The sequence below is a fragment of the Vigna radiata genome, chromosome 4 (assembly GCF_000741045.1).
Source record: "Vigna radiata var. radiata cultivar VC1973A chromosome 4, Vradiata_ver6, whole genome shotgun sequence".
Taxonomy (NCBI): domain Eukaryota; kingdom Viridiplantae; phylum Streptophyta; class Magnoliopsida; order Fabales; family Fabaceae; genus Vigna; species Vigna radiata.
The window spans coordinates 6,346,026-6,359,411 of NC_028354.1; the positions used below are offsets into that span (position 1 = coordinate 6,346,026).

The 13,386-nt window shown below is 35.2% G+C and overlaps 2 protein-coding genes across 6 annotated transcripts; both read left to right on the plus strand.

Moving 5' to 3' along the window:
• LOC106759603 (ABC transporter G family member 3) lies at positions 1 to 6,039 on the plus strand. The gene is made up of 12 exons (XM_014642854.2): positions 1 to 218; positions 985 to 1,620; positions 1,724 to 1,803; positions 1,903 to 2,189; positions 2,305 to 2,476; positions 2,737 to 2,850; positions 2,955 to 3,083; positions 3,678 to 3,869; positions 4,005 to 4,091; positions 5,039 to 5,311; positions 5,424 to 5,531; positions 5,656 to 6,039. The coding sequence occupies exons 2-12, from the start codon at positions 1,149 to 1,151 to the stop codon at positions 5,914 to 5,916; spliced, it is 2,175 nt and encodes a 724-aa protein (XP_014498340.1). The 5' UTR covers positions 1 to 218; positions 985 to 1,148; the 3' UTR covers positions 5,917 to 6,039.
• A 441-nt stretch (positions 6,040 to 6,480) lies between these two features.
• On the plus strand, positions 6,481 to 13,386 carry LOC106759486 (dolichol kinase EVAN). 5 transcript variants are annotated; one of them, XM_022779710.1, is made up of 14 exons: positions 6,482 to 6,865; positions 6,932 to 7,044; positions 7,157 to 7,345; positions 7,566 to 7,670; positions 8,113 to 8,183; positions 8,279 to 8,359; positions 8,434 to 8,645; positions 9,298 to 9,487; positions 10,292 to 10,357; positions 10,607 to 10,695; positions 10,805 to 10,919; positions 11,976 to 12,027; positions 12,105 to 12,230; positions 12,871 to 12,996. In XM_022779710.1, the coding sequence occupies exons 1-13, from the start codon at positions 6,630 to 6,632 to the stop codon at positions 12,221 to 12,223; spliced, it is 1,638 nt and encodes a 545-aa protein (XP_022635431.1). In that variant the 5' UTR covers positions 6,482 to 6,629; the 3' UTR covers positions 12,224 to 12,230; positions 12,871 to 12,996. The 5 variants fall into 5 exon arrangements, 3 of the variants coding, with proteins under 3 accessions (XP_022635431.1, XP_022635432.1, XP_014498160.1); XM_014642674.2 differs by having other exon boundaries at positions 6,484 to 6,865; positions 12,105 to 12,205; positions 12,871 to 13,266; XR_002667499.1 differs by lacking the exon at positions 11,976 to 12,027 and having other exon boundaries at positions 6,481 to 6,865.

The window sequence follows — 13,386 nt, forward strand, 5'->3', positions numbered from 1 at the left end:
AGAGAGAGAGAGAGAGTGCGGGACACTGAGATGCGAAATACAAAGGAAAGAAAGAAGCAAAGTAAACAATACAAAAACAAAACCGGGTTCGGCGGGTCAAACCATATTCTTTCTCTCATTCTTGTATAAGCTACAAGGAGTGTTGTAGTTCATTCCGTTTCTTCACTCTCTTTCTCTTTCACATTCACTCTCTCACCACATGCTTTGCCTAGATCCGGGTATGTACAATGTTGTTTGTTTTCTATCTGTTTTTTTTAAGCAAGTTTGGACTTGTTGGTCTCCATTAAGGTTGAAGCTTTCGTGGGGTTTTGTTGGTTGGTCGATGTATCTTAGTAGTAAATGAGGGGTCTTTTTTTTGTTTCTTACCTTCTTTGGTTTTTTGGGTTTTTATATGTTTCGTGTGTCATGTGAAGTTTGTTTGTTTGTTTTTTTTTTTTTTGTGCTAAATGGTAAGTGAATAATGTGAAAGAGGTGTCTATGCTGGGAGGAGGGGTTTGTCTTGAAGGAAATACAGAGTAAAAAGGTTTGATTTTGAAGTTTCTTGTTTCAATTTTCGTGGAGAATGGATATGGGTTTTGTGTCTATGGAGAGGAGGTTTAGGGCATGCTTGCATTCTTTGCATTCCTCATTAACCCTTTTACCTGTTATGGTTCTGTCATTTTTCCTATTAGGATTGCTTTTAATCTCATTTTTCCTATTTTCCCCTACTATTTCATTTTCCTTGAATTATTAGTAACTTTATCCCATTTTTTCCTGTTCTGTTTTCCTATTGCTTCGTTTTGTCTTGCATTATTAATCATTATAGCGAGTTTCTATTCCATGAAAATAGCCAGACACTTTAGTTCATTGCATTATCCAGGCTGTCATTATGGTGGTGTCTGCTTTTTTTGTTCCATAGAGATTAGACTAGAATTGTGATTTGCGCTTAAATTTTGTCCATTTTTCTTTTCTCGGTATAACTTTTATTTGTGAATTGCAAAGCAGGTTGCTGGTAGACAGTGTTCCGTGTGTGCAGAAAATGTTGTGTATGAGAGATGTGTATTGTGAGCAGCTTGAATGCACAGTTGAATGAGTATGACACTGAGAGAATTCTGCTGCGTTGTGAATTATGCTTAAATTTTGATTTGAGGTAAAAGTAACTGGAAATTATGGAAGAAATACAGTCTCAATCAGATAATTATAGATCTTCATCGTCATCGGCGAGCAGCCCCGCGAGTAGGGTGCCATCAAGCAACTTCTTTTACCTGCGTAAGCCTGGTTCACTCAGGCAGCCCATCTCCTTTGAGGATTCACCCGAGTGGGATGATACTGATATTGATGTTAGAGTTGAGGAAGGAGTTGACTCTATTAATGTTGCAACTACACCAGCTTCTCCTTCCCTTTCAAAGCTCAACAGTGGGTCCCTGCCATCACCACGTCTACCGGAGGGTGCTGTAATTCCACGGAAAATTGCCGGCGCTTCTGTTGCGTGGAAAGATTTGACCATTACAATAAAGGGTAAACGGAAGTACTCTGATAAGGTCATTAAGAGTTCAACTGGTTATGCCCTACCTGGGACTATGACTGTAATTATGGGGCCTGCTAAATCAGGGAAGTCTACCTTATTGCGAGCCATTGCAGGTCTTGAAGCACGCATCCTTTGTCCTTTTTCATGAAGCATTTCATGATTGTACAATGAATATCTGAATTGCCCTAGCTAAAATGGATTTTGTCTTTACTTCAGGAAGATTGAACTCTTCTTCCAGGATGTATGGTGAAGTGTTCGTGAATGGAGCAAAATCACAATTGCCATATGGGTCTTATGTGAGTTCAGTATCTCATTGACTGTTAAATATTGGATCTCCATTGTGTTTATGGTAGTCAATTTGGTTGACCTTATCTGCCTATCCACTTTCCTTTCAGGGTTATGTGGAGAGAGAAACCACTCTGATTGGATCCCTCACTGTGCGGGAGTTTCTGTATTATGCAGCCCTTCTTCAGCTTCCTGGTTTCTTTTGTCAGAAAAAAAGTGTGGTAGAGGATGCTATACATGCAATGTCTTTAGGTGATCATGCAAATAAACTCATAGGTGGACATTGTTATATGAAAGGACTTCCTAGCGGGGAGAGAAGGCTTGTTAGCATTGCCAGAGAGCTTGTAATGCGACCACGAATTTTATTTATAGACGAACCTCTCTATCATTTGGACAGGTGTTTATCTTAATTCATTTGATTCCTTTTACTGTAATAATTCTCAGTTGCTTGATTGTGTTCTATACATTAAAGCCATTTTTATTAACTTTTTCTGTTTGTCTATGTTTTTAAGTGTCTCGGCACTTTTAATGATGGTTACATTGAAGAGACTTGCAAGCACTGGTTACACTCTCATCTTGACCATATATCAGAGCAGTACAGAAGTATTTGGCCTTTTTGATCGTATATGTCTACTTTCAAATGGAAACACACTCTTCTTTGGTGAAACACTAGCTTGCTTGCAGGTAATTTCTATACATTCTCCAATCTTGCTCGTGTAATTTGATTAGTTGAGTTAGTAATCCTTTTTGTACAAAATATTTAAGGGCCTTTATTTTTATGTTTTATATTTTGTATAGATACTCATTTATTAATGAAATTTGATCAAAGATGCGTTTTGCAAAATTGTAAAAATCTGTTTTTTTTGTTTTTTTTTTTCTAATCTTCTTTCAGTACATGAAATGCATATCTTGTTACTGACTTTTTTAATTTTATGTTGATGAAGCACTTCTCAAATGCTGGATTTCCTTGCCCAATCATGCAAAGTCCTTCTGATCACTTTCTACGTGCAATTAATACAGATTTTGACAGGATAATCGCCATGTGTAAAAACTGGCAGGTGAATATTTTTGGTGAATTAATGATTGATGTGCCCAATGCATTTTGGATGTTTCATTTGGACTTCTTATGATGCTTTATTAACATTTTGACATTATATGATAGGATGACAATGGGGATTTTTCTTCTGTAAACATGGACACTGCTGTTGCTATACGCACCCTTGAAGCAACGTATAAGTCATCAGCGGATGCAGCTGCTGTTGAAACTATGATTCTGAAACTCACTGAGAAGGTATATTGTAACTGCTGAAATAGAAACATTATACAAGTTAGATCTTCTGTTAATTTGGGTTTGGAGTTTCACCATAGCTCCCTTCCTTTATACATATCATAGTACAGATTGCCAATTTATAGATTTTAGTACATTATCTATGCTTAAAATCTGAACAATCCTTAGTGGTGGTTTGAAGTTTCAGATGCAATTAGTTAAAATAAGGCAATAGATATTTGACAGAGTGAATGCAAGATTTACAGTTTGGGCAAATATCGTCAGTTTGGAACTAATAGAGAAGGAAACCGAGCTTCCATTGTGGTGCATTTTTACAACAAATATTTAAGCCTTTGGATATATGTAATCTGAGGCTTTCTATGCTAATGGATAACTGGAGATTGTTTCATTGAAGACCATTTAAAAGGGCTTATTTTGACAGATGGTTTTGTTGAAGTATGGAATTTGCTTTTCTTACGATAGCCTAATTTTATTTAATCTGAAGAGCCGGCATAATTAAATTCTTTTTGAGGCTTTATTCTGCTCCACTGCATATAAAGAGCGTTGTTGTTGGATGTTGAGTTTTAGAATCATTTTAAAGCTTGTTGGATTTTGCAGGAAGGTCCAGTTCTCAAAAGCAAGGGTAAAGCTAGCAATGCTACTCGGATAGCAGTTTTGACATGGAGATCTTTATTAGTTGTGTCAAGGGAGTGGAAATATTACTGGCTCCATCTTATTCTTTACATGCTCCTCACACTGTGTATTGGCACTGTATTTTCTGGTCTTGGGCATTCTCTGTCTTCTGTTGTGGTGAGGCTTGACATGACCGTTGATTTTTTTTTTTTTTTTTTTTCATTGTGTCCCTCTTAGAATTTATATCTGCCAGAAGTTCTAGACAAAGTTATGACACATTGGAACTAAGTTTTAACATCTGTCAAATTGCAGACAAGAGTTGCAGCAATTTTTGTATTTGTATCATTCTGTTCCCTTCTCATCATTGCTAGGGTGCCTGCACTAATGAAAGAAATAAAGGTAATTTTGTGCTTGTTCCACTTTACTTCAATTTATTAGTTTCCTTGATGTGCTTAAATTTACTATGCATACAATAATGATGGTATTGGTCTGTTCAAACACCAACTATACAACGTAATGCCTTAATTTGATGATTCTTACTAACCGGTGAGAAGTGTATATATATATATATATATATATATATATATATATATATATATATATATATATATATATATATATATATATATAATTACTGGCTTAAATGTCGTGGTAGAAACATCGTAGATCTTCTACATCATAAACCATGCAGAGTGTAGTATTTGCATGATTGTGAGAATATTGTACTGATCGATTGTATTGTAGTAAGTTGTGCATTTTTCTTAGTAGTACAGTTAATTTCTAGTATTAGTAGTATCTCTTGTATTTTTAATAAATCAAGCACTTCATACTCCCTGTAACATCAACTTTAACTAAGTAAAATGAAGAAACACACTGTAAGCAATTCGAACATGTTCGGGATAGCTTAAATTGTTCATTTCAGCTACATCTGTTGGAAAACAAAAAACTAACCTCAAATTTCCCAACAACCTTTTTCTCTTTCAGCTTCGTACAGTCCCATTTTTGTAATTTACGGTGTAAAAGCTGATTTTTGTGTTGTATCTAAATGAAATTAATTATCTTAAAGTGCTTTTCAGGAAATTTATTCAAACAAAAATTAATTCTGATTCCAAATGATTATTGAAATAATCCAACTTTTGCAGTTATCTCAAAGCACATCCTACTTAGTAAGAATTGGAACAGATTTTTGAAGTAAAATTAGGTGCTACTATTTATGTTGTCCCTTCCTTCAGTGTGTTTGGCAGATACAACTTCATGATTTTTTGTTGGTCGACAAAGACTTGTCTCCTTTAAGGATTGAAATATGGATTGTTTACAGTTTCACTCAGTAATTCTTGTTTTTGCAGATATATTCCTGTGAAGAATCAAACCAACACTCCAGTACACTGGTTTTTTTACTTGCGCAGCTCTTGTCCAGCATTCCGTTTCTTTTTCTCATCTCCATTTCATCAAGTCTAGTCTTCTACTTCCTGGTTGGGCTGGAAGATCAATTTAGCTTGTTAATGTACTTTGTGCTCAATTTTTTCATGACTTTGCTGCTGAACGAAGGAATTATGTTAGTTGTGGCTACCTTGTGGCAAGATGTATTTTGGAGTGTCTTGACACTGTTGTGCATTCATGTGAGTTCCATTGTCTTTTATTATGTAAAGCAAAAGTTACATGCTACTCAAGGTCATGATTACACAAATTTCCTGAACTAGCTACTGATGCATATTATGTATGCCATTTCAGGTGGTCATGATGCTTTCAGCAGGCTATTTTAGAATTCGAAATGCCTTGCCTGGACCAGTTTGGATGTATCCAATGTCGTATATATCCTTTCACACATACTCTATTCAGGTAAAAAAAATTCTGGGATTCAACTTCTAGAATTAGGAGGGTAAACCAGAATATGACACATTCAAAAGATCCAATCTTTTTCCTTATATGGGTATTTATTGAAATTCTTGTGACTATTTGGTAGGGACTATTGGAGAACGAGTACCTAGGTACCTCCTTTGCAGTGGGGCAGGTAAGGACTATATCCGGGTTTCAAGCTCTCCAAAGTGCGTACAATATCTCCCAAGACAGTAATTCGAAGTGGAAAAATTTGTTGGTTTTGTTTCTTATGGCAATTGGTTATCGTATTTTTGTGTTCATTTTATTATGTTTCTTCATTGGGAGAAAAATATCCCTGCGTAAATGTTTCAAGTGTAATAGGGATACAACAGATCATACAAGTTGATGGGAACGGAATGATGTTCAGCCATTTACATTGTATAATTCCTTTTGATCCAGTTCTGCTTGTCAACTCTAGTTTTGTGAATTTACCTTTGACTAATGAAGAGAAAACGTGGTATTATTATTAGCCTGCTCTTTAACTCTAGTAATATGGTATTTCCTAGCTTTTCTTTCTCTGTTTTTCTCTAGTGTTATAACGTTAGAGCATACGATGTTTATTATGGGTTTTGATAAAGAGATAAAGTTACGTTATCCTAATTTTTTTTTTATACAAAAAGAAAACTTTCGAATTTTACAATTTGATAAGGATAAAATAGAAAATTTCTTATTTAAAAGATGCAGAAGAAAAATACGGGGTGCAAAAAGAAATCCTTTTGAATGAATGATTATAGCGGGCCAGGTGATTTAGGGCCTCCAAAAGTCCACGAGCCCACTATGACTGATCGACCCAAAGCTGAATAATCCAAAATCCCAGTAAGTTCCTAAATGGTAATCCAACAAAAAAAAATTGCAACCTAACATTTGAAAATTAGAAAGTAGGTTGGTTTTAACGGACGATTAATGAATTAGGAATATGGGTTATGATATTTGAAAGCGCGTAAATTGACCGTGACGTGACGAAATAATGCGTTTTGAAGAGAGAAGAGAAAAGGAATAGGAATCAGGATTGGGAATTTTGCTTCTGCGTGGGTTGCGTTTGTTTCATTCTTCTCCTGTATGCGTGATCTCATTCTCTTCCCGCGTAAAACCCGATTCTGGTGGCGTCCTTCCATGACGACGTCGTTTCTGAACGGGGAGAGAGCGGTGGCGGTGTGTTTCATCGGCATACTCCTCTATTCCCTCCCTCTCTCTCTCCTCTTCCATGGCGTCGCTCTCTCTCTCCTCACCCTCGCCTCCTTCTCCCTCGAAATCTCTTTCGACTCTTCCAATGTCCCTTCTCTTTTCCACACCAGGTACCTTCCAATCCCTAATTCTTGTATCTCTCTCTTCATTCACCGGTTAATTAATTCCTTTTTCAGGCCAGGTGCTTCGTCCGGAATTTTGCTTGGCGCCGTCACTCTCCCTTCTCTTCTTCTCTCTAAATTGGTACAGCTGTCACGGGGATTCTCACTTGCCCAACTTCAAATTCAAGGTCTTCATCCTAATTTCTTTATCATGATCCATCCCTGTTGCTTACATATTTTGTCACTACTAGGTGGGAGTTGCAATTTGCAATTTCGTGATGTGTAAATTTTAATTTATAGAGATTCAATATCTGACATTGCAATACTGGGCCACCTCTGCCAGCGCCTGTGGCGTCGTTTTGTTCCTTGCCTTTGCACGACGCCGTTCTCCAGTTCCCCTTTCACGTTGGGGTTCGAGCCTTAGCTTATGCTTCATTTTCCTTCAAGTTCTCATTTCTGTTGCTGCCCTTGCTACCACATCTCAAATTGGTATGTTATTGTTTGGAACTGCAAAATCAATATTCCTGTTCGCAACTCGCGTTGGGGAGTAAAATAATTTTATTTGTTGACGAGGAAATTAACAGTTAATATTACATGCACATGTTGAACAAATGAGAATGTTTTTTTTTTTTCTTACTTGGAGTAGCCAATTCATTATAGATTACGAATGCACCTTCTGCTTAAACTTTAATTGCCTTTTACTTTTCAGGGATGCATCCGGCACTGAAGCTGGCTTGGGTCTTTTGTCATGGATTGGCGTCTGTGAAGCTAATTCAGCATTTCCTCAGAACTTTTCCCTCTTGTGCTTCCATTGGTATTTTTATTTTACACTGACGGTCTTAGTCACCTTTTCTTCTTGGTGTTTAGGATTTTACTTTTGTCACAACACAACTAACGTGGTATTTAAAGCTCCATAAAAAGATGAAGATGAAACACCTAAATTAGCAATTGATCTCTTTTTATGTTGATTCTTTCATGTAACTATGGAAGTTTTTTGCCACATATGATCCATGCAGACCTGGTATATCAATTGAAATTGGAAAATAATCATTACAAGTAAACATGTTAATGCAAATGTTAGTCTGATCTTTGTTTTGTTTGTCCTTTGTTCAATAGCTGGGTTTATGTGGGATATGTATAATGTTTCATTACTGTCACTAGGTGTTCGCATCTCACCATAATTGCATAGTTGATTAGAAAAAAGTGTATTAAATTTGTCTGCTCTTTTAATAATTGTATTTTCCCCTTAATACCAGGAGAAGCATTTTTGGTGACTTCCGGTATTGTTCTCTACTTTTGTGACATGTTGTTACTTACTACTAAAAAGGTTAGTGCTTCTTAGCGTGATAAGTTCCTAGATGACCAACACACGCATGTATATATGCATGTGCATAACTATCGGTGATTACATTGTTTGAACAGCTACATGGACTATTGGTCTCATCAGAGTCAGTTAGTGCAGAACATGAAATAAGTAGAAGTGAGATAAGCATTATAATTCAGGTATTGGTTCATAAATTATAAGTTTATTATTAATAGTATAACACCATCTATTAAAGTTGTATATTTTTTCGTAGGGGCTTGTCCTTGGTCTTCTGGTATACCCAATAGCTTTGAAATATTTTCTCCAAATATGGGAGTGGTCTATAAATACATGTGCTGGAGCAAGAAGATACTACGAGATTGGGAGAACTGTTATTTTTCTTGCTTCCCTTGGATTTGTCCTGATTGTGATTGTACCATCATGGATGCAGTTCGTGAAGGAGTTTCGTGTGCACCCTTTTTTCTGGTATCACTTCAATATCTGATGCAAATGGATTCTTTTGGTAGCTTAGCTGCCTGTTACTGATGTTTACAGATGTCATCTGATATAACATGGAAGTGATATTAAAAGGACTCTTGGAAAGTAGTTTTATTAATGCTGCAAATTGGAATGATTAGGATATAGTTAATTTCATGCCCGCAGCTCTGGTGCATACTTATATGTAGGTGATAAGGAAATGTAAGCTGCTAATTCCAACTGAAACTGTGGAATGATGAATGTTGTCATATTATTTGGTTCCACTGCATCCACACTCAGTGAAGCTTACACATTTTAACCTTTTATCTAGTACTTTTATTTTTTTTTATATGAATGTATGTTAAAAATCTGATTCCAATTCTCTGAAAAATGTGATTTACTATAAAAGCAGGCTAAATTTTATGCCTTCCTATATCATATCCACATTAGATTGTTTGGAGAAAAGTTACTGATAGCAGAAACTGGATCTAATAAAACTAGATTTAAAGTTCCAGACAATTCAAGTAGAACCTTATTCAGACTTGTTAAAATTCAATTATGACTTTGATGGTAATTTCCTGTTCAAATTATTTTGTATGAAACAACTGCAGCTATTTTTGTTAAAGTACTATATATTCACGTTTGAAACATGTCATTGCAGGGTGATTTCCTTTGTTTTCTCGGAGCCATCCAAAAGGCTGTCTATGTGTATTTATTGGATGTGTATAATTTGTGTTTCTGTTTTGCGATTCTATAACATCTCCAAGAACAGTAAGATTGAGAGAATTCTTTTGAGGAAATACTACCATCTGATGGCTGTCTTGATGTTTTTGCCCGCCCTTATCTTCCAGGTGATTTGGGACTAGAGAAAAAGGGATTTCCCCAGACGGTTTACCTTATTTCCAAATAGCCACCCTTAACCTTCAAATTTGGATGAAAGGCCTTTATCTCTCTGAAGCTTGTAATAGATCCTTCCATATCTCTGAAGCTGTTCATTATGACTTTCTCATATTGATTAATACATATGATGGTCTTGAACTTGTCCATGTTATTTAAAAAAAAAAAAAATCCTCATTTTAGTTTTTTTTTGAAAAATATTATTATAGTTTTTATTTTTTACATGCAAAAAATAGATAAAAGCTAGTCATTTTTCTATTAAATAACATGGACAAATTAGAGATTGTAATAAGTATTAGCAGGCAAAAGGATCTGTTAGTATGTTTTAGAACACTTAAGGGCCTCTCACCTGATTTTAAGTTTAAGGTGACTCATTCAAAATAATTGTAGGTGGTGTCAATGCATTTTCTCTCTTGAAATCAAACTCACCAATATATATATATATATATATATATATATATATATATATATATCACATTTATCATATAGGTCCTTCTCTTGTTCTTCTTCTAAGGATTTTCTTAAATAATTCTTTTACATATAATATAGTGTTAGTTTTCATTTTACGGTTATTGAGAATATGACGGGAAATAATGATCATTCCACAATGTAATTTAAAGAGTTTATGTACTTTTAATATTACACCTGCATTATGGGGGCAACCACTAGTTTAGGTATATATTTTTGTTTTGGTCATTGGTACTACTGTTTTTGATGAGTTCATTGATACTAGTGTTTGTCTGTTCTATTTCTTTCAGCCAAAATTCCTTGATCTAGCTTTTGGTGCGGCTTTGGCAATTTTCCTAATGTTAGAAATTATTCGAGTAAGTAACTTGATATACACACAACTTAGGACTGGGAGTGGCAATTTCATATTTTGAAAAGAATGATGTGTGTTCATTGTGTATATTTGATCATGTGAATGATGAAGCAGTAAAAAATTTAATTCAAATACTTGTGTCTTTGTTTTCTCAAGTATTTCAAAGCAGGCTGATTGGTATACAAACTTTATTTAGATAGATAGAGAGATAGACATTTCTTGGTTGCTTTTATATTAACACTGTTTGACCTAGGTATGGAGAATCTGGCCCTTGGGACAACCAATAAATCAATTTATGAATGCTTTTACTGATCACCGTGACTCTGATCTTCTCATTGTCAGGTATCATCCCCTTTTCCATTGTAACTCAAATTGTAGAGCATACAGTTTATGATGCACAAGAGCTACATTTAGTTCCCTTTCAAGATTATATCTTCTGTTGTTTGTGCAGCCATTTTTCACTCTTACTGGGATGTGCCCTTCCTATTTGGATGTCTACTGGGTACAATGACCGACCTCTAGCTCCATTTGCTGGAATATTAAGTCTGGGAATTGGAGACACGATGGTAAGTTTGATTTTATTTTTTGGGGGTATGTATACGCACTCCCTGAACTTCTGAGCTTTTGCAAGTAACTAGCACAAACTTCTAAATTAAAATGTTCTAAAAAGGTGAATTATTTTTTCTATTAAGAATGGGAAAGAATGACCTTGTATCATAGTGCCTATGGTCAAATGTGGTGCATACATGCAACTTTTTTGGACCACTCAACAATGTTCCGAGTAACCATAAATGCAAGAACCTGAATCAATCTGGAAATTGATTCTGTTAGTCTGATAAATTTCTGGACAAGGAAGTTACTCCTTACATTTTCAGGAGTCGTGATGATTTTTCATAATGACTAATTTTGAATTTTTTAATGAGGAATTTGAATACTTAAAAAATAATTGTAGAAAAGGTTTTCAGGTGTCTGAGGGTTGATGATTGTGTGGATATTATTTTTATTTGATGGAGTCATAGACTAAAGAAAAGCATTAAAAAATATGTTTTCTTCCTATACATTTTATTTACAGAAACAAAAAGATGCAGTTATTCTGTAAGAGGTTAATTTTCTCTGTAATTTGTTGGTTATTTCAATCCACTTTTATGTATTAAATATGAATGTTCGTTTTGAATCTGAATCGTTACATCTTTTTTGTAAGGCCACATGTCTTCCGTATATTATACTCATTTTTGTCCTTTTTATAAGAAACAAATGGAAATGTTAAAAACTGTCATTTGCTTTTTGTAAAAAGGATTAGAGGTACTAACATACTCTCAGCTTTCATATTACGGGTCTGTTTGGACGATCTTTTCCATAAGGACTTTTAGGAGAAAAAAAAAATTATGTTGATTTCTCTGTAAGTTAAAATAAGTTTATGCATAAACCAATTTGTAGAAGTTCTCTCATAGTTTCTTCAGAATTCTCTAAATTTTTATTTTTTAATTATGCATAAGTTTATTTTAACTTATGGAGAAATTAATTTCATTATCTTTGTATTTTTTTCTCTCCTAGAAGTTTTTCTGGAGAAACTCATAAACATACTTACTAGTTTATAGTAATTGATTGTGTGATTTGTTTAGGCATCAATGGTTGGTCACAAGTATGGTGTTTTGAGATGGAGTAAAACTGGCAGTAAGTATTTTCGTTGTTAATTATTTTTATCAGAGCCTTCCTTTCGGGATTTGAAGTGTAGCTTTCTCATTTGACAGAGAAAACAGTTGAAGGTACCGCAGCTGGTATAACTTCTGTACTAGCTGCTTGCTCGTTGCTTCTTCCACTCTTAGCATCAACTGGATATATTCTCACTCAGGTGACACTCTCTCTGTGATATTTTTGTAAGTAAATTCCTTATTAGTAAAGTTGACGACCTTTAAGTGTTCTAGAAAAAACTTGATTTTTGCTGCATAGCTGATCTCCCGGAACCTCTGTTTGAGATATTTTATTTCCTTGATAACATATGAGGTATCTCAGTTCGGTACTCCCGGTCCATGTCACTCTTTGTGTAGATGAGGTGTCCCACATCATTCTTATTTCACATGGCCCTGGTACTTATAAGAGCACCAAAGCTCTCAAAGTAGTACATTTTGTTACACTGGTTGACATTTCTTGCATCAATGAGTTAGGAACATACTGGCCGGCCATTATTCACGCATATAGTCCAACTGCTGCATTTGCATAATGTCTTACGGGAGAGTACTTGCTCTCCTTTTTCCTAACTCTATTTTCTCACCACGGGCAACAACCCCACGTATAAAGGGAGGGAAAGTAATCGAAAACTAACATTATACTAGAGGGTAGTTTCGTCCTGTAGTGTCCCCATTTAATAGGGAAAAAGTACACGAAATTGTCATTTATCGGTCAGAAAGTGAAATGAATAAAGCCAAGTGAGGGAAACCTACTTTTCTATAATATTATTTTAGTTATTTTGGACTGTTGAGTTTATCTTTGATGTATTTTTTTACTAAATTTTTGCAGCATTGGTTCTCTCTTCTTCTAGCTGTGACTGTAAGTGGTTTGTTAGAGGCCTACACAGCACAACTCGACAACGCATTTATACCACTTTTTTTCTATAGTCTTCTCTGTTTGTAGGCATGAGCAACGGCGAGGTTCTGCACATATATATTGTGTCTGGACACATTGTTTTGGCAGAGGTCAGATAACTCTTAACCAATGTAATTGTATGACAGTTTAGGGTTGTGGATACCTAGTTAGGATTGTATCTCTACAGAAATGATAGGTATACGTGTTCATTTAAAGGGTTTATACCCAACAAACAGCAAAATGTATGCAGGAGGCAGTTTCTCATTTTTTATGAAGTCGAGGGCTCATCGAGAATACTTCATTTCTTTTACATAAAGAGACTATTCTTTTTGTACGGTTATGCCTCTAATCTCCTTACATTGGCCAAAACGTTGTAACTGGATATTGTCACTGATGTTAACTTCAACATTTGAAAATAACATCCATATAAGCATAACACCTTACCTCTAA